Source organism: Papaver somniferum, chromosome 2 (assembly GCF_003573695.1).
Source record: "Papaver somniferum cultivar HN1 chromosome 2, ASM357369v1, whole genome shotgun sequence".
Lineage (NCBI taxonomy): Eukaryota > Viridiplantae > Streptophyta > Magnoliopsida > Ranunculales > Papaveraceae > Papaver > Papaver somniferum.
In genome coordinates this window covers 84755084-84780220 of record NC_039359.1, presented here as the reverse complement: position 1 = coordinate 84780220, position 25137 = coordinate 84755084, and the positions used below count along the sequence as shown (strand labels likewise).

General features: G+C 35.9%; 2 protein-coding genes and 1 long non-coding RNA gene across 3 annotated transcripts; 1 reads left to right on the top strand and 2 right to left on the bottom strand.

Moving 5' to 3' along the window:
* Positions 1-5986: 5986 nt before the first annotated feature.
* On the bottom strand, positions 5987-6757 carry LOC113353653. Its single transcript, XR_003361443.1, has 3 exons — positions 6707-6757; positions 6302-6442; positions 5987-6015 (listed from the first exon to the last, which is right to left on the bottom strand). It is a non-coding gene; the product is annotated as an uncharacterized LOC113353653 (long non-coding RNA).
* A 2326-nt stretch (positions 6758-9083) lies between these two features.
* LOC113353651 (probable xyloglucan endotransglucosylase/hydrolase protein 26) lies at positions 9084-10515 on the top strand. The gene is made up of 4 exons (XM_026597187.1): positions 9084-9258; positions 9348-9448; positions 9547-9740; positions 9868-10515. The coding sequence occupies exons 1-4, from the start codon at positions 9147-9149 to the stop codon at positions 10268-10270; spliced, it is 810 nt and encodes a 269-aa protein (XP_026452972.1). The 5' UTR covers positions 9084-9146; the 3' UTR covers positions 10271-10515.
* Positions 10499-11731, bottom strand: LOC113353652 (protein PLANT CADMIUM RESISTANCE 8-like). The gene is made up of 4 exons (XM_026597188.1): positions 11408-11731; positions 11196-11267; positions 10857-11069; positions 10499-10708 (listed from the first exon to the last, which is right to left on the bottom strand). Exons 1-4 carry the CDS (start codon positions 11502-11504, stop codon positions 10641-10643), a joined length of 450 nt encoding a protein of 149 aa, XP_026452973.1. The 5' UTR covers positions 11505-11731; the 3' UTR covers positions 10499-10640.
* Positions 11732-25137: the final 13406 nt, after the last annotated feature.

The following is a 25137-nucleotide window of genomic DNA, read 5'->3' as shown; positions in this document are numbered from 1 at the left end:
TAAAAAATTTGGAAGTCTTCCAAAATCTTACATATTTTACAAGACTTTTATCAAGGCAAATACATACACAAAAGTCACTCAAAGTCTTGAAAATAGGTAAGTATGCAAGGTCTTTGAATTTTCAGGTTTACAACGAGTAACACAAACTTTAGAAGACCTTTTGAGAATCTACAACGAGTAACATAAACTTTGAAAGAAATTTTAAAAATATACAACCAATAACACAATACTTTGTCAATTCATTAAACTCTTTGGAAATCAATAAAAATATTTATTGAGTAATCCCCTGTAAAAGTTGATAACTATATCTTATGAATAGCAATGGGGGACTCCAAGACATAAATAAGTTATTAAATTACCCTTAAATATTTTAAATTATCAAAATGTCATTCTACCAACTAAAAAACTAAACCTCATCTAATCATTATTATTCCATTTTTTTTCTTCTCCTTCTTCTTGTATCGAATTTCATTTTGTGTAGGAGAACATTAGGTTCTGCTGACATATTTTGTTGCTTGAATCAGTCAAACCTACTGTTGTTTTTGGCAATGGAGAAAAAAGATAAGTGCGGTTGATAACTTAATAGTCGAACAATATGGTTCTTTTCTGATTACCCGACGGTTCATTTGATCAGCCGATCTAAATTGTAGAAATTCATTTGTACGACGAATTCAACCTAAATTACACATTTGTCACTTTGATTCACTACAATCTCAAAGAAAAAATGTCCCCAGACAGCATTCGTACTAAAATGTGTGGTTAGTAGATAATTGTGGGCTGAAGCCCGGTGCGATCTTTTTTGTTAAGGGAAAATTAGGCACGGGCTCAAAAAAAATAATCTTCTCATTGTCAGGCCCACAATTAATTTTAGGTACCGTGATACCCATAATTATTTCCGTGACATCCATAATTATATGAAATTATTGAAAATGTCTGCATGACGGATTATGCATCCGCATGACGGGTTATGCATCAGGGGTATAATTGGCAACGCAACTTGGATATAACATATCTAAAAATCCGCGCCTTGGAATTTCACAAATTTTATATCGTTGGAAATCTTTTTAAGAGAGCTACGCAACGAGTACAAAAAAGAATATCAAATCTTTGTTTTTCACGAAAAAATCGGAGGTGATCATCATTTTAGGCAAAATTTTCGAAAACTTGATACATAACCATTATGTAACCACCAAAAAAGATGCATAACACATTCTGCAGACGCATAACGAATTATGCAACCATTTTATCCACTACATAACAAATTATGCATTTGGATAACAAAATTATGCATTGATAACAAGTTATGTAACCATTGTTTTGATTGATTTTAGTGCGTACATAAAAAAATTGATGCATGATGCAGTATGCATCCATATTTACGGATGCATATCAGGTTATGATTTTCGGATACGTAACAGGTTATGCATCCATTTTCACGACTGCATAACATGTTATGTAGATATTATTGTAGGTGCATGACAAGTTATGCAACCTTATTTTCTGCTGGTTTCAATACTAAGGAAAAAGTAGCTGCATAACCGTTTTCTGGACTGCATAAAAAGTTATGCAAAAATAAATAAATTGCAGAACGTGTTATGCAACCAATTTCGAGAATGCATAACAAGTTATGCAATAAATTTTGTAGGTGCATAACCTGTTATGCATCACTATTCACACCTCCATTTTCTTCACGGACGTTGCAGATCCGTACAATCTAATATCAAGACATACTGGTACCCAAATATCCACATCTTGTAGGCTTATAAATCAGGTGAAAACTGCTGCCAAAAACCCCTTATACAAATCCCAAAATATCACTGCTAATCAGTCTACACAAGCTCTTCTTTCACTGAACAGCACACCAACAAACTCCCAACTGCAGTCCCATTCTCTTGGCTCCCCTGAATTTGAGACACACTCATGTTCCTTCTTTGTTTCATCTTGAAAACCCTCTCCTAATCTGCCAAGAACAACCAACATAACTTCAACACCAGTCATCCACAGAACAGGCCAGAATGCAACCCAAATCATCGCAAGAATCTTCATAAGCTCAACCCAATACTCGACCCAAACTCCATTCATAAATCTTGTACCGCCAGCTCCATCTCTTTCCATAACTGCCATTGTTGCAAACCATCTATGCCTCGTACTTTGAAGCTTCAATTATCTCTCAAAACCCATTGAAAACTTCCCCCAAAATCAATCACGTAACAGTTGAACTTCTCTCAGCCTTTTCGTCAAACAGTTGTCATGCACAGTTTGATGTTGTGTTGCATCTAGGAATCATTTTCTGTGGCTCTCCAATTTTTGCAACAAATTCAAATACGATGCAAACCCATAACTGCTAATCATTCATAAACACCAAAATAGTTCAGTTTCTCCTCCAATCAACACCAACAGACCCAAAATTGAGCTAACAGACTGACCATATCTCATGCCTTCGTACTACCTATTTCTTGTTGTATTCAAGCTCAAGAACCCTTGCTTAATCCTGCGAGAATCATCCCACCAGAAACCATCATTTCAACAACACAAAACCCCTTTCGTCCAACTGGTTTACGTCTTGAAACTCAACCTAATTCAGCCATCACCCCGAGCTCCATCTTCCACACCAATTCGAACCAAATACCCCCATTCAGCAGCCAGAAATCTTCCATGTAATTCCCATCTCATTCATCTGCAAACGCAAGAAGAAATGTAGCCTCATGGCTTGAACTGATGAAAAACTATACCACCTTCTCTGCTTGTGACTTTGGTATCTAGAGAAACCTAATTCCATTCCATTGAAATGTCCCCAGGCACGCGTGTACAGCTCAAGTGGTGAAATCCACACTAACTTTCCTTCTGCAGAGTGCAAAAATGTCTGTAGCTTTTCCTTTAGAAAAGTGAAAAACAGAATTTTATTAGGGGAAATTAGGCTCAAGCCCAACCCATGGATAACCCATAATATGAGGCCCTTAATTAAAAAAAGTTTAAATCTAGGCCCCGAGTTTTTAAAAGACCTTGATACCCTTATGCATATTGTCAAGCCCATAATTAAATAAAATTTAAATCTAGGCCCAAAATTATTAAATCTAGGCCCGAAATTATTAAAATACAGTGCGAAGGTGTAAACAGAAGTTACACATCCTTATGATATGTGTAATGCAAAGTTACACTTGTATATATATGCAAATAAATAGACATCAAAAAAAAAACACAAAAAAAAAGTTGTTACTTTAATATTCATTTACAATAATTTCTTAGCATGTGTAACTAGAAGTTACACACGCATCTGTTTAGTGTAATTGAGAGTTACATATGTGTCTATCTAGTGTAACTGAGAGTTACACATGCATCTGACTTGTGTATTCAGCGTCAACTCCAGTTCCAGCGAGACCATTACCACGTTTAAGCAATTAGCTTTTATGAAGTTATCTAAAACCTGAAATATAACAACAAGCAATCAGTATTTATACGATTAAAATGAGCAGTACATAAAACAATGTATATTTCAGTTTCACAAGCATCTGACTAGTGTAGCTAGCGGTTACACATGCATCTGAATTGTGTAACTGAGAGTTACACATGCATATAACATGTGTAACTAGGAGATACACATTCATCTGGCTAGTGTAGCTAGCAGTTACACATGCATATGACTAGTGTAACTAGGAGTTACACATACATATTGATATGTGTACCCAAAATCAGTGTGTGTAAGTAAAAGTTACACATCTAATTAACATGTGTAACTTGCAGATACACATGCATCTGAATTATGTAACTAGGAGTTAACATAAAATCAGCAAATCCATCTCTAAATGAATAACACTAGCAAAAACGAGAGGTGACTATCAAGCAATTACCAGTCATAAAATAATACAGTTAACCTTGCAAGTGAATGAGAAGCTCTTAATTAAGATATCACTGCTTCAGCAGAAAGACGTTGTTAGCATTGTATTAACAGAAAGACGTTTTACAGCGCTAGTCTAGATGTACCTAAGCCATTTTCATATTATCGATGACGAAGGACATTTTAAGCAACAGAAAGTAAAGCTTCAGACAGTAATTATACTGGCAGAATAATACAAACACCTGGGAACCTTGTGCTAGCACATTAATATCGCAAAAAATGATCACACAACTGATTCAGCAGGGTATATATATGAACCCAGGAAAACAAAATGCATGTGTAATCAGTAGTTACACATGTAAACAATAGTTACACATGCATATTAGCATAAGTTACACATACAATCATCATGTGTAACTAGAAATTACACATCTAATTATTATGTGTAACTATAAGTATAACCTGCATCTAATTAGTCTAATCTGCATCCACTACTACTCCCTACTACTAGGACTTGATGTTCTTTTCTCAATTTCATAAATATAACCACTATAACATATCCCATCAAATTAGCATTTGTAACTATAAGTTACATATGCATATCCCATCAAATTAGCATGTGTAACTATAAGTTACACATCTAATTTGCATGTGTAACTAGTAGATACACATTTATTTGGCTTGTGTACCTAGAAGTTACACATCCATAGTCTGCCAATGCTAGTTAAACGTGCAAATTGTCATGCATATGGCTTGTGTGATGTGCAGTTAAACAGATGTATGAGTTAAGTGAAACCATTCCAGACCTATATCCATATACTACCTTTCAAGAAAAAGAAGTAGCTAGTCGTAAGTAATCAAGAAGGCTTACTTGATAACGGTGTTCACTTTATCTGTCTGGATGTTGTACATCTTCTTGAAAGCATCCTTGTTTTCTTCTTCTTGTTGTATTCAATCTTCTTCATTGCGGACTCGGTGGTGGTGGGTATTTCAGGATCTGGTAATGGTCCAGCTTGTTCCTTGGTAGTGCACTAATATATTGGTACTTGGTTCCTTGCCTTCTGCAATGTCTTTGGCCTGTGAAATATGACTGATGTGCAGATATTCTTAGCCTTCTTCTTAATGGTTGATGCTCCAGCTTTGACAGCCTTGGAAGCTTGTTAGCCAGCACCTTGGGGTCAGCCTTCTTAGTAACTACATGACAAGCAAATGATATCAGTACCATAGCAGCTAGAACACTTCTATACAAATGAACAAAACATGACATCCAAAATCAAAAACCAAATGACACAGATAGTCAAATCTATCTCATAACTGAATAAACTAGAGAAAGTATACAAAACTTAATAGTTCACCCTACAGAGTACAGACTCTACAAAAAGAAGGTAAAATTAAAATGTTACAGTTAGATAGAAGTTTCATATTAGGTTACATATGCATATACCATCAAATTAACATGGGTAACTATAAGTCACACATCTAAGCAGTGTAACTAGTAGATACACATCATTTAGCGGTAACCTAGAAGTTACACATTTGATTAGATGTGTACTACTAGTTACACATATATAGTCGCCAATGCTAGTTAAATGTGCAAACTGTCAGGCATATGGCTTGTCTAATGTGCAGTTCAAAAGATGTATGTGCAGACCTATCCATATACTACCTTTTGATATACATTCATTCAACGGAAAGCATTGCCCTCTTTGATATACATTACAAAATCCATATACTACCTTACAAGGATGCATAATCCAACAGTAAAAACCAATCATTGACAGGATGCTACCGTAGTAATTTATCAGAACAAGTTAACCTTGATCACAAAAAACATAACATTTAAAAAAGAAGAGAACCTTGTGAAATCAGCTAATTACCTGTCACCACTAGCACCAGTAGTAGAAACTTAAAAGAGTTCATCCTTTATCTTCTCATCATCTCCTTCAATTCATCAATTCTGAAAAACAAGAGCAAAGGTCAGAAATATTTTTTTCTACTCTGACCTGAATAGAACAACCAAAACAAGAATCAAAACCTAATCAAACTAAGAAAAATAGAACTACTAAATGAGTCAATCATATTGAATCAAAACAAAAACGTTACCTGAAGTAGCTTCAAAAGAACAAATTGGAAAAATTGATTGATTCAAATGGAGTCACCACAATATCACCAACTGAAACCTGAATCATTCAATGGAGTTCTATACAAGATGACAAGTACTACCTAGGTTTAATCAGAAAAGTTGTTTCCAAGCATTAAAAACCTTCAGTTGTTGTATTCAATCATTATGTGTAAGTAAAAGTTACACATCTAATTAGCATGTGTAACTAGAAGTTACACATCTATTTAGCTTGTGTAACTAGAAGTTACACATCCACTTAGCTTGTGTAACTGAAAGTTACACATCCATAATAAAGCACAAACGGGAGCTAATACCAGCAGATTAATGAGGATAATCGGACATACCTGTATGAATTGAACATATCAACAGCACCTTGGAGATCAAAAGCCCATGTTTCATGGTCCCCAGATTTCATAAGGTTATTGCCAACCCACTGGGAAAGTGATTTGAAGAACCCAAGCTCCATCATGTAATCTACAAGCCACCTGAGTTTTAGAAACATAATATGACATGTTAGATAGTTGATCTACTAACGTCAATTCTCTTACGAAGGTATGATTTTCCATGAAAGAAGAAAACACTTCCAAATGTGTTGTTCACTGGCAGTTCATGAACTCCAAAAGTCGTCCACCTTTACAGTGGATCCATATATATGGTAGTGTAGTTGAATGTATTTATCAACTTCCCAATTGCAAAATGAAAACTGTAGTATACATAAGTACAACAAAATGAAGGAGAATAACTCTTACTTTCTTGATGGGATTTCTGAGGGTAAACTTTGCAAGGTCTGGAAAACCTTCTCAATTTCTCCATCACTCTCTTTAGGATTTATATCTCCAGGTACAGATTCCAGTACCCAAAGTTGTTTTGCATCAAGGAAGTGTAGAAAACTTCATTACATGGAAGGATGGACATACTGGGTTTATTAGCAATTGAAAGAAGCAAAGATCTCAAAAAAGGTTTTGTGTCCTTCTTCACATTTTGTAACAATTTTGTTTAGTAAAAACTGAGAATATGTAAATAAACATACTAAATGCCAGATCCAAATACTTCATCTACATTTCGTATCCTTAAATTACAAAAATTAAACAACATCAATAAAACCAAACAACAGAAGCAATTCATCAAACATTTAGAACTCAAAAACAGAATTATCAGATGTTGGTGATACCGAATCTCCAGATGAAAATTATTACTATTAACAGCTTCTTCATTAGTTGTTTCCAAAGCAAAAGAAGAATCAGATTTTGAATCACCTGTGAATGACGATTAGTTGTTATCTTCTTTATTTCTGTTGTTGTTGAAGATCTTCATAGTTCCATTGTTGAACCTGCACAATAAGTAAGTCCTAAGGTTTAAAACATCATTACATACATGAAAAACAACAAAGAAGAGGAAATCCCAACTTAAAAAAACCTTGAAAAAAATGAAAGAGATGAAACAATAACTAATTAGATTATAGAAGACTTCTGACTTGAATGGAGACTGAGAAGAGATGATGAAACCTTAACTTGAGATTCACAAGCTTTAATTTCAGATTCAAAATAAAATTGAAATAATATTTGACTGATTCGAATTCATAGATTATTTGATGCTCAACTATTTTATCTATTGAATCAAATCCATTCAAATCTCTAAATAACTACATCATAACCAGGATGAACTCCAAAAATGCACCAAAATTCCAAAACACCGAGAATAAAATTTCGATTTATCATCGTTTCTAACAGATCTTCTTCTTCTAATAACAAACACGCAGATGATTTACTATCATTCTTCCAGATCTAAAAAAGCAAATGAAATCAATGAAAGAAATAAACCTAGAAACTTTATATGAATCTTCAAACAGAAAACTAAATTAGAACGAAATCTCTGCAGAAAAAATGAAATCAGATTACGAAATCAACCGATTGAATTGAAATTTTTCCTGTTCGATTTGATTTTCTACGAGAATCTTCATATTCAGTTCCTGCTGATGAATTTTCATTGAATCTCCGAAGAATAACTGATGTTGATTTCAAATTTATGTTTAGATAATCAGGATCTTTTTTTGTAAAGGTCAGATCTAAGTTATGAAATCATTACTCACTGGAAATTTCGATTAGAAATCGTGTTCTCGGCCTGTTTCTTCGTCTGAGAGAGAGAGCAAACCCTGAAACTTTTTTCTCTGCAACCTGCAACCGAGCGAGAGAGATGAGAGAGAAAGAAAATGAAGAAATGAATGGATCTTATGATTTTTCTCTTGTATATATTGAAAAGGGTAAATTTGACATTATGAAAATGTCACTTTATTATCAAGCCCTAAAAATTAAAGTTCTGGGCCTAGAAATATCAAAATGTGAAAGAATGGAGTTGACAATGAAGGATCCATTTTGTTGGGTTTCTATGTGTTGAACCCATATAATAGGGGGTTATAGTATTTTTCACATTTTATTAATTATGGGTTCTAGAATGTGGATTTCACAATAGAAAAAATCCGAAAAATGGGTCCGTTTGTAGTTTTCACTTTTGTTAAACCCAAATCCCTCCCACGTAGTATTTTTAGGCCCAAATTTCCAAAACTATGTGCAACATGCGACTGAATTCACACAAAGCTAAATCAGTTTTTATTTTTTAGTACTCGGTTGACTAACTGTTGTTCGTTGGTCGCGTCACGAGAGTCCTTAAGTATACAAAGACTAGATTGGCCCTGATGTCCAGAGCCAAAAGTGCCTACACGTTGGTACAAGATTCAAAAGGGCCGGCACTCGGCAAGATGCGGTATCTGTTTCTGGTCTCCTTTGACATCTTCTTCGTCCCATGCACGACCTCTTTCCTGCTCTTAACCCCTTGCCAGCTCTACTATGCGTGCATTTGTCTGCGGTTTTTCTTGTTGAACGCCAATATAAAAACATATCTCTTTTCCTAATTTGTTTCCATGACTGAATTACCCCTGAGAATATAAAACTAACAATATCATGCAACTGGTGGAACGTAATGCTAAATCATTTTTTGTTTTGAATTGTCTCTAAGATTTCTATATAAACCCAAGCCTGAAACATTTTCAAAAACATCCCAAATTCCCAACTCTAGAGTTGAGTTTTAAGCATCAACTCATTCTAGGTTGGGAATAAAATGACGACGAGGAACTCGCAGGCAATTATCCTGGCTCTTTTTGTTTTCTTCGTTGGATTTGATCATCAACATTCTATGGTTGTTGAAGCCAACTTTTGGGAAACAACATATTTCAACTGGGGAGCTCATCACTCATCTGTTTACAACAATGGCAACGATCTTCAACTTGTTTTAGATAAATCTGCAGGTAGTTAACATTTGCGTCCGTAAAATATATCTCGTTACGTGTTTTTTCTTCCGTATAGCTTACTAATGTCTATGTACTCTGCTTTGCAGGATCAGGAATTGAAAGCAAGAAAGAATTCCTTTTTGGCAGCATTGAAATGCAAATCAAATTAGTGCCCGGAAATTCTGCGGGAACCGTTACTGCCTACTACGTAAGTATACTTAATCGGTTAATAGGATTCACGCATGCATTCACGTCTGCCGTTGTTGTATACATATTTCATTGGTTAATCTGTTTTCATACTTTCAGCTTTCCTCAAAGGGTGATAAGCACGACGAAATAGATTTCGAGTTCTTGGGTAACGTATCTGGAAAACCTTATATCATCCACACAAATGTATTTGCACAAGGAGTTGGAAACAAAGAACAACAATTCTACCCTTGGTTTGATCCTACCACAGGGTTCCACAATTACACCATTCACTGGAACCCGACCCAGATTGTGTAAGTAATACTCCAATCCGTGCATTCTGTAAGGAGTATGCCTTTCATATTTTTACCGTTCTCGAATTTTAGTTCAAACCGTTTTGTAAGAAAACTTAATATGGTTGGTGGTTGTATTTCTTTTCAGGTGGTTTGTCGATGGGATTCCAATCCGTGCATTCCGCAACTACGAGTACTTGGGAATTAAATATCCAAACAGGCAGGGTATGAAGGCTTACAGCAGTTTATGGAATGCTGATGACTGGGCAACCAGAGGTGGGCTTGATAAAATCGACTGGAAAAAATCACCCTTCTCAGCTAAATTGCGGAAGTTCACGCCAAGAGCTTGCACTTGGTTTGGACAAGGCAGTATCAGTTACTGTTCCTCAAAAGCTAACTGGTATACTTCTTCTGCATATAGCAACCTGAATTATGCTCAGAAAGGTCAAATGAAATGGGTTAGAGATAAATTTATGATCTATGACTACTGCAAGGATACTAAACGATTCAACTGGAACATGCCTCGCGAGTGTTCCTTACAACAGTTTTAAAACGGAGTTCTTGGTCGTATAGAAACAACGATCTATGTCTAAACAATGTGTGTGTTGATGGATAAATAACCCCGCGCTGCACGGCCTCCATCGCTTTATTTTGAGCATTCTTGTTTTATTATTTTTTACCATTCTTTTCACTAGCATATTCATTTACTTATTTGTACCAATAGCATACAAATTCCAATCTGCAGTGTAACAAACTAAGAAATTCCAACATATACAATCAGAAATTAAAAGACCAAGTACATTAGACAGCAATATTACAACTGATTTCAAAGGACACAATTTGGAAATGAAAGTACATGAAAAGATCACACTATCACAAATTCACTAGCAACTGTATCTTTTTGACGACAACCAATACTAACTACTTGAACATAGTTTGGTTAACCGGAGGAATCTTGTTTTGAGCCACAATACTTGCTTCCTCCCATCCTACAAAGACAAAAGAAAAGAGAATGACAATCACAAATAACCAGCATTTACAAATTGCTAAGGATCATAGGTCTGACCCGACATTGACCAGCATCAAATACTATTCAAATCTGGATCATAAAGAATAAACAAGAGTTAATGATAATACCTAGGGAAGGATCAAGTCCTCTATTTTCGAGTTCTCTGAATTCTTGACAAAGTGAACACAATGGACAAAGCACATGAGACAGGGAATCTCCCAACGGTTCCTCAACCAAATTAAATTTTCTCCTCAATTTCGCCCTGTACTTGCAACCCTTCAATTTTCCCCAGCACGGTATATTTGCAGTCATACAACAGAAGAAACCAGCCTTAGCAGAATCTACATCCACAATGCAAATTTCTTCTTTTTTTAATTTGAAGAACAATCCACTTAACATGAAATACAAAATATATGATCTTTGCTGGATTGAAAGAGATCAGTGTAATGAACCCTGCACCGTCTTACTTGTTTCTCCTTCGTCGACAATCTCAGCTATCTGCCCAAATGTTACGCATGGCAACACCGTCGTGAGTAGAGCTGCACAAAACATAAAACAAAAATAAATAAAAGAGGAAACGAAGTAGTCTTTGACAATCAAATTCAAATCGATCACCATCGGAAATATATTAGAGTGATTAAGAACAAATGAGGAAGTGTTTTTGAGGGGGGTAATTTACCATTTTTCAAGTTTTCATGGCAGCTAAATAATCCAGTTGACCATGGCATCTCAGCAGTACTGTGAGCCTTTTGAACATCACCATTTCCTCCAAGCATGACTGCTGACTCCCCTTAACTTCTTTACTCTCGATCCTGGAGAATACTAGCTCCCTGGTCTATGATTTCACTTGTTTGATTTTTGTCTATTTATAGAGAAGAAATAACCAAAGTTTGATTTAATTGTATTTGCCAATCTCCTGATTACCGCTCTTAATGGAAATTAAGAGTTGTTTTGGGGAATGACTATAAATAGAAGTGTCTGATTGCCGGAGTCTCTTGGCAAGGCAGATTGGTTTTGCTACAACTCGTTGACATTTCTTTGTTTTTGAATGTCTGTTTTTCGATTGTGCGCTGCGTGTGACCAATTTAAAATTATTTGTTGAATTATTTGATTTTCATTTTTATGATTTTTATACAGTCAAAGATGAAAATATACATGAAAATAGAATTATTTACCTTTTGGAATGTCTGAATTATCATCTACTTGATATTTCATTATTCAAATTTATGGGGTATCATGCTAAGTAGTCGTCCTTCTTATCCTTAATTGTCATTTTAAATTTCTAAGTTGAATCCTGTTTATGTTTTCTACCTCTGAACTCTTACGGTCTTACCCACATTAACTTGCACGCATTTGTAAAGCTTCTTTGACTATAATTAAGAAATAGTTCCCCATGGAAAATATTGTTCATTTTAAGCAAATTCTAAGCAAGTATGTTCCTGATACAGTACATTCCACGCGATATTACCATTCTTGCTTACTGCTCCTGAGAGTTGAGTCATGTAAGAGAGCACGTTCGTGGAATTTTAACAGGTCTACTAGCAGTCAGTTATATGGACAAGAGTCTCAATCTGGAATAAAAGATTCATTTCAATTTCAAAGAATAGGTAACAGCCATAAGAGATAATCAGAGTGGACTAACATGAAAACGACATATGACCTCATTTTTGGAAATTATTGGAAAAATTTAAGTAAAACTGTTTTTGTATTGAGTGAAAAATGGTTTTGATTTACCAGGCTTGATTGGGGTATACCCAAATTAATTGGGGTATACCTAATAAGATAAAAGCCAGGTCATTTTGAAGTAAAACAGGCTACCCTTTAACCTTGTATTTTCTAAATGGCTAATATACCCTTATTTAATTAACACTAAAAATTCTGATTAGGTTAATTAATTGAGTTTAGATGAATTAATTAAGTAGATTAAAACTTATGAATTTAAGTTATCAAATTTTGTTTTTGATTGAACTCATGTGGGAAGATTTTTGATGAAAAAAAATTGTTTTAGGAATTTTTTTTGCAACGAAATGAAAACATACTACCCAAACATTTCTAAAAAGGGGATTGCAAAGCTAATTCATGAAATCATACTCAAAATTAAAGAAGAAATCAACACTTTCAGTTCTGAAACTATGAAAAGTCGGCAGGGTGGACGAATGAAGAACATGCCGACTATATCTGGCCGGCAAGGTCTACAGATGAATAACATGTCGACTTTATCCGGCCGGCAAGGTCGGTGAATGAAGAAGATGTCGACTTTATTATTTTTGACACACAGGAGACTGTTGTAAATGCTTCACTAGTCAGCATCTTATTGATTTTTTACCTTTCCGGCTACCTTATAGTCGGCAAGGTCGATAAAAAATACCATGCCGACTATAGGATTGTTTGACATACAGAGAAAGGTGTTACAAATGCATAATTAGTCGGCAAGGTTTTAATTTCATAACCTTGCCGACTAAACTATAGTCGGCAAGGTATAAGGATGAATACCGTGTCGACCTTGTATGTATCACTTTCAGAAACAAAACTCTTTGAAAAGTCGGCATGCTATTCATCTTATAACCTTGCTGACTAAAAATAATATATGAAAAGTCGGCATGTTGTTCATCCTATAAGCTTGCTGACTAAAAATAAATATGAAAAGTCGACATGCTCGACAAACAAATACCATGCCGACTGTGTAATTAGAATTCAACAATTTCAAATTTTCTGATCTAATTTGTTATTCAAATAACAAAACAAAGTACTAGAATGAATTTGAAAGGATTAATCGACAATAAAAAAAAATCATAATCGACGATATTTTTCATTTGAAAATGATGACATATAGTTTAGGAGAAAGGAATTCATCATTAGATTGATGATGAAGGAGAAGGAAAGAAATTAATAAGGTTTTGATATAAAACCCAAAATGGGTGGTTTTGATTATTATTAGGAGAAGGGTAATTAGGTAACTTTACACATATTAGACACCCCTTAACCCTCTATTATGGTTGGGAACAAAATGGGTATACTCCAATCAAGCCAGGTTGATTTACAGAGCTAGTCATAAAAACCCAAGGTGACCAAACTTGTGGTATAAAAACCCCGTTCAAATGTTAGGATCCATTAAAACTCCATCTTAAACAAAATTGATACAAAAACCTTAAATTTTTAAAAATTGATACAAAAACCTCAAATTTCAAAATTGGTTTCATCCATTTTATGATGAAACCAAAATTGGTTACATCAAATTCTATGATGTTTCATCAAATTTTATGATGAAACCAAAATTGGTTTCATCAAATTCTTTGGGGTTTTTGTGTTATTTTTATTTTTTTGGAGTTTTTATGTTACTTTTATTTTGATGAGTTTTTTGTGAATGGATAGAGACATTTTTGGGATTATAACTCGCGGACCGTTTGATTTATAAGGATAAAATAGAAGTGTTTGGATCATGTCGTTTCATCCATAAGACATTTAGTGCACCACTGCCAGTGCTATGGAGAGTTATTATGAGACATGGAAATCCACCTATGAGTGAAAAACACCTGATAGAGTCACCATGACCAGTGGGGGTATCAGGTATTAAAAGTGAGGAGGAAGAAAAAAATATATAAACATGTGGGCTTTGGTGGGCTAAATTCAAAATATTATGGGGGTTATTAGAAAAGTATCACTAAATGAGGGTATTTAGGTGGTTATGGTGATTTTAGGGGTCGGAGCCGGGGTTAGTCAGCCCTTGATTCCGCACCTGACCATAATTCCACATAAAATTATCTTTTTGTTCTAGTTAAATACTAGTTTCAGAATGATTTTTTCAAGAGGTTTTTTTAGTGTTTACGAATCGCATGTGAGAGTATTATGTTGGTTCACTAGCCTAATGAAATTGTAGTGCTATTTTATATAAGGCATGATTGTTATATCTCGGGAGGCAACGTCCATGAAACCGTAAACACCGTAATGCTGTGACAAATATTTACTACTTGACTAGGTCTACCCGACTCGATAAGCATTCTCATTTTTTCTATTTATTATATTTCTTATCACGTGTATTGGTGATTTTCGAGAAACCGAAATATTTATTTTCTAACCGAAATTTTTAAAAAATAAGAAAGTATGCAACACATATCAACTTTTTTTTCTCCACTATAACATAGTAATATGGAGAAGAAAGTGTGTTATATATATTAATCAAAACACGTTCAGCTTTATATTTGGTTTGGAAGCCAGAAAAATAATCTATGTGTTAGAGCATATCTCGGTTGAACCCACCAAGCGTTGGTATATTAAGATTGGTTGTCATATTTTAGTGAACCAAAACTCATTTAAAGAGTCGCTTGATTATATTCTAGAGTCAACTTCGTATAGGTTAGCTTGAAGTATTAGGATATGAGACATTACAAGTATTACGTGAAGACTTGAAGAATGTGAAGAAGTAAGGAGCTACAACGACGACACCATCCTTCCACTTGAGGTTAGTAATATTTGACTTGAACTGTTTCATTCCCTAGTGTATCTTTCAAGTCGTGCATATTGAAAACATAACTGTGAAGCTGTGAATCATTATACTCTAGTTAGACATAGTATTAAGGAATACAATACGAAGTGTAACGTTTATCTTTTGAACTTCGTATATAAGACATCGACATAATCGTATGAATGCTATTGTGATTATGTATGGGTATGGGTGAAGATTTCATCCTAGGAAACAATGTTTTTACATTCGTATAAAGGAAGTAAATTCATAAACTTGTTTTTTGAATCGAAAAGGAAATCGCTAGGCTTATTGGTATTTTTATTCATTGCAAATCTTTTGAATTACCAATATGTGTGATTAGTATAACCGGTCATGACTTGTTTATGTTCTTGGTAAAACTATTCACAAGGCCTGATATTTGTATTAGTATGACTTTTATTAGTGAAACCAATCTTAAGTAATCACCTAAGATGGTAAGATCGATATCTTGAATTTGGTGCGACTAAATACTAGCCATTGGGTAACCGTTCCTAGTAAGAGGTGTGACCGATCACAAGAGAGAGTGTAATCGATCCTTGTAAGAGGTTTAACACGTTTTAGTAAGTTGGTGTGACCGATCCTGTAACTTGGTCAACCGGTCACAAGTTTTACCATATGAAGTGGTAACCGATCCTAGTTCTTAGTTTGCCATTTTATGGTAACTAGTGTAACCGATCCTAGTACCCACTTGGAGGTAGAACCGAAACTTTATGTTGAGGTAGAACCGTGAAACCCATTAATGGTGATTTGATAGGATAATCAATCACATACTTCTTCGAAGTCAGATGAACCAATTCTAAACTTGTTTGGAAGTGTGGCAAATCGGTTCCAAGATTGTAAATATGAAAAAGGACTTACAAAGTAAAGATGTCGACATACTTTGAACATGTGCAGTAACTCTTACCTTTTATTGTTTAAAGATATTCCTTAATAGCTAAAGTAAAATCCCGGATCGAAATAAATTGAGAATCTTTTAATTAAGGTTTTTAGTTTTATATGCTTTTAATTTCCAACAATTAAAATGCATATCTTTAGAAAGTTAAAATTGGTAATGTGCATTTACTAATTGAATATTTTCTACCGAGATTTCGGTCAATATTTGGACAGTGCATTTACAGGAATTATGAAAACCGTTTTTTCCCTTATTGCATATCTTTGAGAATATTCGGTTTTGGAAATTCCTTGGTGTCCAAACTTCCTTGTCTATAAATACTGAAGTTTGCATCTCTAGTAAACTAATCCTCAGAGCCAGCAAAACTACCTTGTTGTGTTGTTACTGGTGGAGCCGCCTATTCGGAGAGGAAAGTAACCTAATTAGGCGAAATCTCTTACGGCCGCTCGGTTTAAAGACTTCTTTGGGATTAAGAAGCTCTATTAGTACGGTTGGTGGGAAACTATATAATTGCAGTTTATTATTAGTTTTCGATTGATTGATTGACTAACTGTTGTTGAAATTTGATTGCACCTAGTTTGTTTATGCTTGAGAATCTTTTCTTCTGATATAAGATTCACTCAAACTAGATCGAAGTTTCGACGAGGATCTTTAGACTGTTTGTAGATCTAAAGACGTCTTGTGATAATCCAACGTTAACAGACTTCGCTCTGTGTGTGATTGATCACAAGAGATTCAAGTTGATTATGTGCAGGTGTTCATTGAAGATCAAAGAAGATTTGAAGACAAAGAAGGCATTGAAGATATCTTATTTGAGTTCATAATCTTTGGTGTGCACAAAACTTGTTTCGACTGGGGATCCTACTATAATTAGTTTATCTTTGTGATAGATTTGATTGATTAGTTGTGTAGATTGGTATCAATACGTTTCTTTGTGATTTGAAGTATTGATTGCAAAATATGAACAATTACATTGGTAGTTGTTGAAAAGATAGATCTTGAAACCCGACAAAGGAGTTTATTGGGATAAACGGAAGAGCCTTTTGTCAAACTCATATCACGTTGATTGAAGAGAGTTCTTACCAAACAGATTTGTTGTTCCTTTGTTGTTTGGAATACGAACCAAAAGAATTGTTCCATGTGCGTGACTTATTGCAAGTTGGAGGCGCGGGGTGATAGACACATTTTTGTGTCTAATTTTTCCTCAATGTTTCGTAGTGTTAGTACTCATTTTCGTACTTATTATGGTTTTTGTATGTTTGTAGGTATTTTTTGGAAATAAATATTGTTGGAAAATTCGGCTCGAAAAATCACTTGGAGCACCCCCGGAGGACATTTGCTATACGGACCCCCACTTTTTCTAAGGGGCACCCACGACTATATGTAGCCCAATTTTGTCCACGACACCCATCTTCATCCTTTGAATTCTGAAAAAGGCGGGAAAACATGGTTCTCACCTGAAGAATTTTCGTTCGAAATTGGAAGGCATTGTAGAGAGACTCAGTGGCTCAGATTGATGGGGGGGGACTCTATTAAGGTTAACAGGCAGGATATGGTTGATTTTGTCAGTTGAAATTGACAAGATAACTCGCAAGAAGAAGTTAGAACAACACGTACACCGTAAGAGATATTCACGTGATTACAACAAGTTTTACGCATGCTGCTCGTGTTTGGATATCACTTGGTCTCTGAAGAAGCGTGGATAAGTCAAATAAGGAAATTTCATAGGCAGCAGACGTGTAGGAGAAGGATTTTTGGAAAGAAAATATTCCAAGAATATTACCCTTCACTGCCGAATAAAGAGAGATTACTGTGAGTTATTACGGAGAATTTTCTTCGCCTGTTGAGTATAAATATCATCCTGGGGTAGCAGAGAAGGGGGAAAGAGAGTTTGGGGAAGGATTTGGAACATCACAAAGGAGAAATACGATCACCATAGAAACCTGTTACTGCTGCTGCTGCCATTGAAGAACACGAAGAACATAAGACCTCAAGAAGCAGTCTTATTTTGCTATAGTATTTGCGACTGTTCAATGACAGTCTTAGAGCTACAGTAACAGTGACACATCCTCTGTATCGTTCTTTGGTTTGTAACAAATATAATTGTTACAAACCCGGTTTTGAATTATTTCTTCCTTTTCATCATTTGTAAACCATTTTTGAGCAATGAAATCGAATTCCGAGTGTGTTTCCAACATGATCAGAGGCTAAATTCTCGCTTAACCAAGGCAATGGATGAAGCTATTTACACATGACTAATGGGTAACTATTTCATTTTCTCTAATTTTTAATTATAATTCACTCAATCACTGCTTTTGTAGAGTTTTTAAATTTTTACATAATTTTCTTAATTACTTGTGATTCAATTTGATAGATTATAATTTGTTTAATCAATTGATAGTCTATGCTTGGGGAATAAAATTAATATTTGAGAATATGTTTGATTATTTGTGAATTAAGAAATAAGGGACTTAAAAGATAATTAGAGTTTTGGATTATTTGCCATAATTTATTCATGTGTGATAGTGGAATCAGTGTTTTGGTTATTCCTAATAATCTTGAATTAAATTTTGTTTGTTTTTAAATTTCATTAAATCTAAAATCTTTTGCTTTCACAAGTCTCAACGAACCTATTATTACTACAACTCAACCAAAAATCATATCATTTTTGGCGCCGCCGACGCGGATTTGTCTTTAGGCTAGAGTTTTTAGAGTTTTTTTATTTTTTTTTTATTATTTTTTTATTTGTTTGTTCTACTTTACGTTTTTGGGTTTTTGTCTTAATACTACAGATTCTGGAATTTGGTGCGAAAGAAAAATTTGCCAAAGCTTTTGGTGAATACTTAAAGATTTGGAGTTAAAGACAAAGCGAAAAGAGCGAAAGAAAAAAAAAAGAGAGAGAAAGAGAGGGGGACATTTGTTTTAGAATTTTTTTTTTAGATTATCTTTTTCTTTTGCACTATATTTTTGGACTTTGGACTGTGGACTTTGAGACCTTATTTTTTTTAAAACCCTACGGAAGGGTAGTTTAAATATAAATTGTTTGCAGAGAAGGACGACGATTACGATGTCGCCTCGGCCCCTCGAGTTCGTACATGACATAGGAGTCATGGACCGAGTCGACTTCAGCGGTTCATCCCCCGTCTGGTACGGGAGGTAAGTTTGTCGAAACACTCGCGAATCCCCTGTCAGCGAATTACTGTATTCCTTCATTTGCATATATGCTGAGGAATTGAAAAAGGCTTCTTTAGTTTCCTAATAAAAGGAAAGGACTTTCCATACAAGATAAGGGTTCGGATTTCATCACCGTTCTCTTCTTGCCCGCCTTAGGAAAACGAAACCAAACGCGAAACTAAGACTAAAATTTTGACCAGAACGAGACCTATAGGGTAACGAGCTTAATAGGAAAGTCGTTCGAAAAATATTGGTTACTCCTTTGAGCATACTTTGAAGTTCATGATGGTTTCTGTGAGTTGAATACGCCGCCTTGTAACGCCGGTGAGGCCTTGGGTATCAAAGCTCCACGCAGCTTCCCTCGTCTCTATTCAACTTATTTTAACTCGGATTGATTCCAGAAAGGTTTGCTCAGATTGTAACGAGTTCCTTTTCGAAAGAATAGAAGATGGTCTAGAAACAATCTAAGTGGAGCCATCATGCTTTTTGTTTGCTAGAAATCTTTAGGTTTGCTTTGGTGGAGTCGACCTGCTTTGTGTTTTCATAGAACTTCCATTCCTTTTAGGATTTCTTTCTTTTTATTTTGTTTTTCTAGTGTATGCCCGAGGTGATTAGAAAATGGGCTTGGAAAATAGATAATCTAGGTCGATTGATTAGTGAGAAACCTAGTAGTTATTCTTGTGGAAGCGGGGAGTTCGAAGACTCTTCTTTTGAGAGCCCTGTTTTTGGAAACTTCAGTTTTGAGAATCTATTTCTTCGTGAGGAAAATACCCCTAGTACTTCAGTTGTTTCAGCGATGGCAACTTTCAAAAATTACATGTTCCCAACTAGGTCCACCCGAGCCTCCTGCATTAAATTTCCATCCACTACGGCTAATTTCGAGATAAAACCTAGTATTCTTCATATGATCCCTATATTCTTAGGGAAAGATGATGAGAACCCTTATTTTCATATTAGGGACTTTGAGGAAATTTGTGGGACAATTAGAATAAAAGACCTTAGTGATGAAGTCTTGAAACTTAAGATGTTTCCCTTTTCCTTGAGAGATAAAGCCAAGACCTGGCTGAATAACCTACCATCTGAATCCATTGAAACATGGCAGGAACTTATTGATGATTTCTATATGAAATTCTACCCTAAGCATAAAACTGCGTATGTTAGGCAGAAAATTAGTGCTAGTGTGCAACAAGAGGGAGAGTCTCTTTATAGGTTTTTAGAGAGATTCAATGATCTCCTATCCCAGTGTCCTCACCATGGATTTGATAAGATGAAACTCATAGAGATTATTTATGATGGTTTAGACTATTCAACCAAAGCCATGGTTGAGTCTGTGTGCGCTAGTGAGTTCACTAGTAAAAGTGTTGATGATGCTTTTACCCTCTTAGGAGCTGTCGCTGAAAAATACCAACAGTGGGAGTCTTGTGTTGAACCCCCCAAAAGGCTCTTGGTCAATAGAAGTAGCACCAATGTGGTAGATACAAACTTCGGGTCATATGCTAAGTTTGCTGCTTTGTCTAGAAGGTTAGAAGCTTTGGAATTGAATCATCCTAAACATAGGTCTCTTGTTGAACCCGATGATAGGTTTAGAGCCTCTCAAGTGTCTAGTTGTGGACTAGAACCCAATAACGTGTTTTGGGAAGGTCAGGTTAGTGAAGAGCAATCCCATGTTGTCTATAACAATGCTAGGTTTGAGAACTGTCAGAAGTTTGACCCATACTCAGAGACTTACAACCCTGGTTGGAGAAACCACCCTAATTTTTCTTGGTCTAAGGGTCAGAATCAAGACAGTCTAGTAATTCTCAGCTTCCCCCAGGTTTTGTTATGCTAAGAACTCTTCAGGTCAACCCCAGTTTCAGAATGAGAAAAAGATATCCACCTTAGAATAAACCCTTACTATGTTAGCAAACAACCATGAGATGTTATCAAAGAACCACTATGGTTTTCAAGAAGAAACCAGGCAGAATTTTAAGAATAATTCCCAGTCTCTTGCTAACTTAGAACTTCAAGTCGGCCAAATAGCTAAGTTTCTTAGTGAAAGAGAAGATGGAAGGTTCCCTAGTCAAACTGATCCTAACCCTAAAGAAGAGAAATCGTACAATCATGTGAATTCTATAACAACCCTTAGGAGTGGAAAGAAAGTTGACAATAAGGTTGCCATGCCTGATAGTCAACATGTTGTAGTTCACCCTTCTGAGCCAGAAAATGAGGAGACTGATAGAGTCTCCAAAGAGACTAATGAGGGTCCTGCTGAGCCCAACTTTGTTCCCAGAGCCCCGTTCCCCCAGCTGCTAGTTCCAACTAAGAGGTAGTCCAACTTTAATGATATATTGGAGGTTTTTAAGCAGGTTACTATCAACCTCTCATTGTTAGATGTGATTAAGCAGATTCCCGCTTATGCCAAGTTTTTAAGGATATGTGTACGCGAAAGCGAAAACTTAGTGTCCAGAAGAAAGCCTTCCTAGCTAGTCATGTGAGTTCTATTATTCAGAATACCATTACTCTTAAGTATAAAGACCCAGGGTCCCCTACTATTTCTTGCACAATAGGTAAATACCGTGTCGAGAAAGCTTCGCTTGACTTAGGAGCCAGTGTGAACTTACTCCCATACCATGTGTACCTTAAGCTAGGACTTGCTGAGATAAAACCTACCCAGATGACACTTCAGTTAGCTGATAGGTCCGTTAAAATTCCTCGTGGTGTGATCGTGGACGTTCTTATTAAGGTCGACAAGTTTATTTATCCAGTGGATTTTGTTATCCTAGATACCCAACCTTTCCCTGACCCAGAGAACCAAATACCAGCGATTTTAGGTCCCCCGTTTTTAGCTACATCCAATGCGATCATTAACTATCGAAATGGTATTATGAATTTTTCTTTTGGTAATATGACTATTGAGTTGAACATTTTTAATATTAGTAAGCTACCCTCTGAACTAGATGACTCGAGCATTGAAGAGGTGAACATGATAGGAACATTAGTCGAGGAGTCATTACCAAACACTTTGTTAGAAGATCCATTAGATAAATGCCTATCCCACTTTGGGATTGATTTTTATGATGACGATGTGATTAATGAGGTGAATGATTTGTTAGATTCAACCCCTTTGATAGTCACTAGTAATGGCTGGAAACCTAAGTTCGAACCTCTACCCGTTTCTAAGTCTACCCTAGTTCCTTCGTTAGAAAAGCCTCTTAAGTTGGACCTTAAACCATTACCAGATTCCCTGAAATATGTGTTTTTAGGTCCATCTGAAACTTTACCTGTGATTATAGCATCCGACTTGGATAGTGATCAGTAAAGTAGGCTAGTGACCGTCCTTCATAATAACAAGGAAGCTTTAGGGTGGACCATAACAGACATTAAGGGTATAAGTACTAATGATTGTATGCATCATATTTATTTAGAGAGTGACACCAAACCTTCTAGGGAGATGTAACGTCGACTGAACCCTAATATGAAAGAAGTAGTTCGAACCGAGGTTCTTAAGCTGTTAGATGCAGGCATTATTTACCCCATTTCAGACAGTAAGTGGGTCAGCCCCGTTCAGGTTGTTCCCAAGAAATCCGGTATTAATGTAGTCCAGAATGATAACAATGAGTTAATCCCAACCCAGGTGACCACGGGTTGACGTGTCTGTATTGACTATAGGAAATTGAACAAGGTCACTAGGAAAGACCACTTTCCCCTTCCCTTCATCAACCAAATGCTAGAGAGATTAGCTGGACGAAGCCATTATTGCTTTTTAGATGGATACTGCGGTTATAATCAGGTTTTCATAGCCCCAGAAGACCAAGAGAAAACCACTTTTACCTGTCCCTTTGGTACCTTTGCGTATAGACGCATGCCTTTCGGGCTATGTAATGCTCCTGCGACCTTTCAGCGTTATATGTTGAGCATATTTTCTAACATGGTAGAACGGTTCTTAGAGGTCTTTATGGATGATTTTTCAGTGTTTGGTTCGTCTTTCGATGAGTGCTTGCATCATCTGTCATTAGTTTTGACTAGGTGTAAGGAAAAGAATTTAGTGCTTAATTGGGAGAAATGTCACTTCATGGTTCGTTCAGGAATTGTTCTAGGGCATATAGTATCTTCGAAGGGTATAGAGGTAGATAGAGCCAAAGTTGACCTTATTAAAACTTTACAGGTCCCAAAAACCGTAAGAGATATTAGGTCATTCTTAGGGCATGCAGGTTTTTATAGTCGATTCATTAAGGATTTTAGCTTGATTTCTAGACCTCTTTGCAATTTGCTTGCAAAAGACGTTAAGTTTGTCTTTAATGATGCTTGTTTAGAGGCTTTTGAGAAGCTTAAGAATTTACTCACTACTTCCCCCATAGTCCAGGCACCCAACTGGAACTTACCCTTTGAGATCATGTGTGATGCTTCAGATTATGCTATTGGTGTTGTGCTAGGTCAGCGAGAAAACAAATTACTTCATGTGATTTACTATGCTAGCAAAACTCTGAATGATGCCCAGTTGAACTATACCACTACCGAGAAAGAACTGTTAGCCATTGCCTTAGACAAGTTTAGACCCTATCTCTTAGGTTCTAAGATCGTGATATATACTGATCATGCTGCTTTGAAATATCTTCTGCCTAAAAAGGATACGAAACCTAGATTGATTAGGTTGATCTTTTTGTTTCAATAGTTTTCTCCAGACATTAGAGACAAAAAGGGTGCCGAAAATATAGTAGCAGACCACTTGTCTAGGCTAGTTGTTGATTCCCCTGATGATTCCCTTCCTATAAGGGATAGATTTCCTGATGAACAACTGTCTTTTGTTACCCAAGCACCTTGGTATGCGAATATAGTGAATTATCTTGTTACTGGTCGAATCCCCCAACATTGGGGTAAACAAGATCGTTCTAGGTTTTTAGATGAGGTTAAGCATTTCTTTTGGGATGATCCTTATTTGTTTAAGTATTGTCCAGACCAGATTATTAAGAGATGTATACCTGAGAGTGACCAGTCCAGTATTATTTCCTTTTGTCATGATCATGCTTGTGGGGGTCACTTTAATGCTAAGATATTGCAGTGTGGATTCTATTGGCCTTCGTTGTTTAAAGACACTCATAGTTACTGTGTTACTTGTGAGCGTTGCCAGAAATTAGGAACCATTTCCTGTAGGAACATGATGCCCTTGAACCCTATTTTAGTTGTTGAGGTCTTTGATGTGTGGGGTATTGACTTTATGGGTCCGCTTCCTAATTCTTTTGGTAACCTTTACATCCTTGTCGTTCTAGACTGTGTCTCTAAGTAGATTGAGGCGGTTGCGTGTAAAACCAATGACCATAGGGTTATGATTGAGTTCTTGAGAAATAATATACTTACACGTTTTGGTACACCACGTGCTATAATTAGTGATGGAGGGTCGCACTTTTGTAATGGACCTTTTAGGATTTTGATGAACAAATATGGTATTACACATAAGGTAGCTACCCCGTATCATACACATATTAGTGGCCAAGTAGAGGTTTCGAATAGGGAGATAAAACTTATATTAGAGAAAACAGTTAATCCTAATCGGAAAGACTGGTCGTATAGGCTTACTGATGCCTTATGGGCTTATCGTACTGCGTTTAAGACCCCCATTGGAATGTCACCTTATCAACTTGTGTATGGAAAGGCATGTCACTTACCTGTTGAGTTAGAACATAGAGCATATTGAGCTGTTAGCAGCTAAATTTTTCACTAGACAAGGCAGGAGCCTATAGGAAACTCCAGCTCTATGAGTTGGAAGAGATTCGTAGAGATGCATACGATAGTGCTAAGGAGTATAAGAACAAAATGAAACTTGTGCATGATAGAATATTTTAAGAAAGCCATTTTCTCCAGGTCA

Excerpts from the sequence above, each read along its gene's own strand:
- LOC113353652 (XM_026597188.1), bottom strand. The coding sequence starts at position 11,504 with ATGCTTGGAGGAAATGGTGATGTTCAAAAGGCTCACAGTACTGCTGAG. Across the intron at positions 11,070-11,195 it reads TGTCGACGAAGGAGAAACAA|ATTCTGCTAAGGCTGGTTTC; the intron begins GTAAGACGGTGC and ends TTGTGGATGTAG. Across the intron at positions 10,709-10,856 it reads AGGACTTGATCCTTCCCTAG|GATGGGAGGAAGCAAGTATT; the intron begins GTATTATCATTA and ends TTGTCTTTGTAG.
- LOC113353651 (XM_026597187.1), top strand. The coding sequence starts at position 9,147 with ATGGTTGTTGAAGCCAACTTTTGGGAAACAACATATTTCAACTGGGGA. Across the intron at positions 9,449-9,546 it reads GAACCGTTACTGCCTACTAC|CTTTCCTCAAAGGGTGATAA; the intron begins GTAAGTATACTT and ends TCATACTTTCAG. Across the intron at positions 9,741-9,867 it reads TGGAACCCGACCCAGATTGT|GTGGTTTGTCGATGGGATTC; the intron begins GTAAGTAATACT and ends ATTTCTTTTCAG.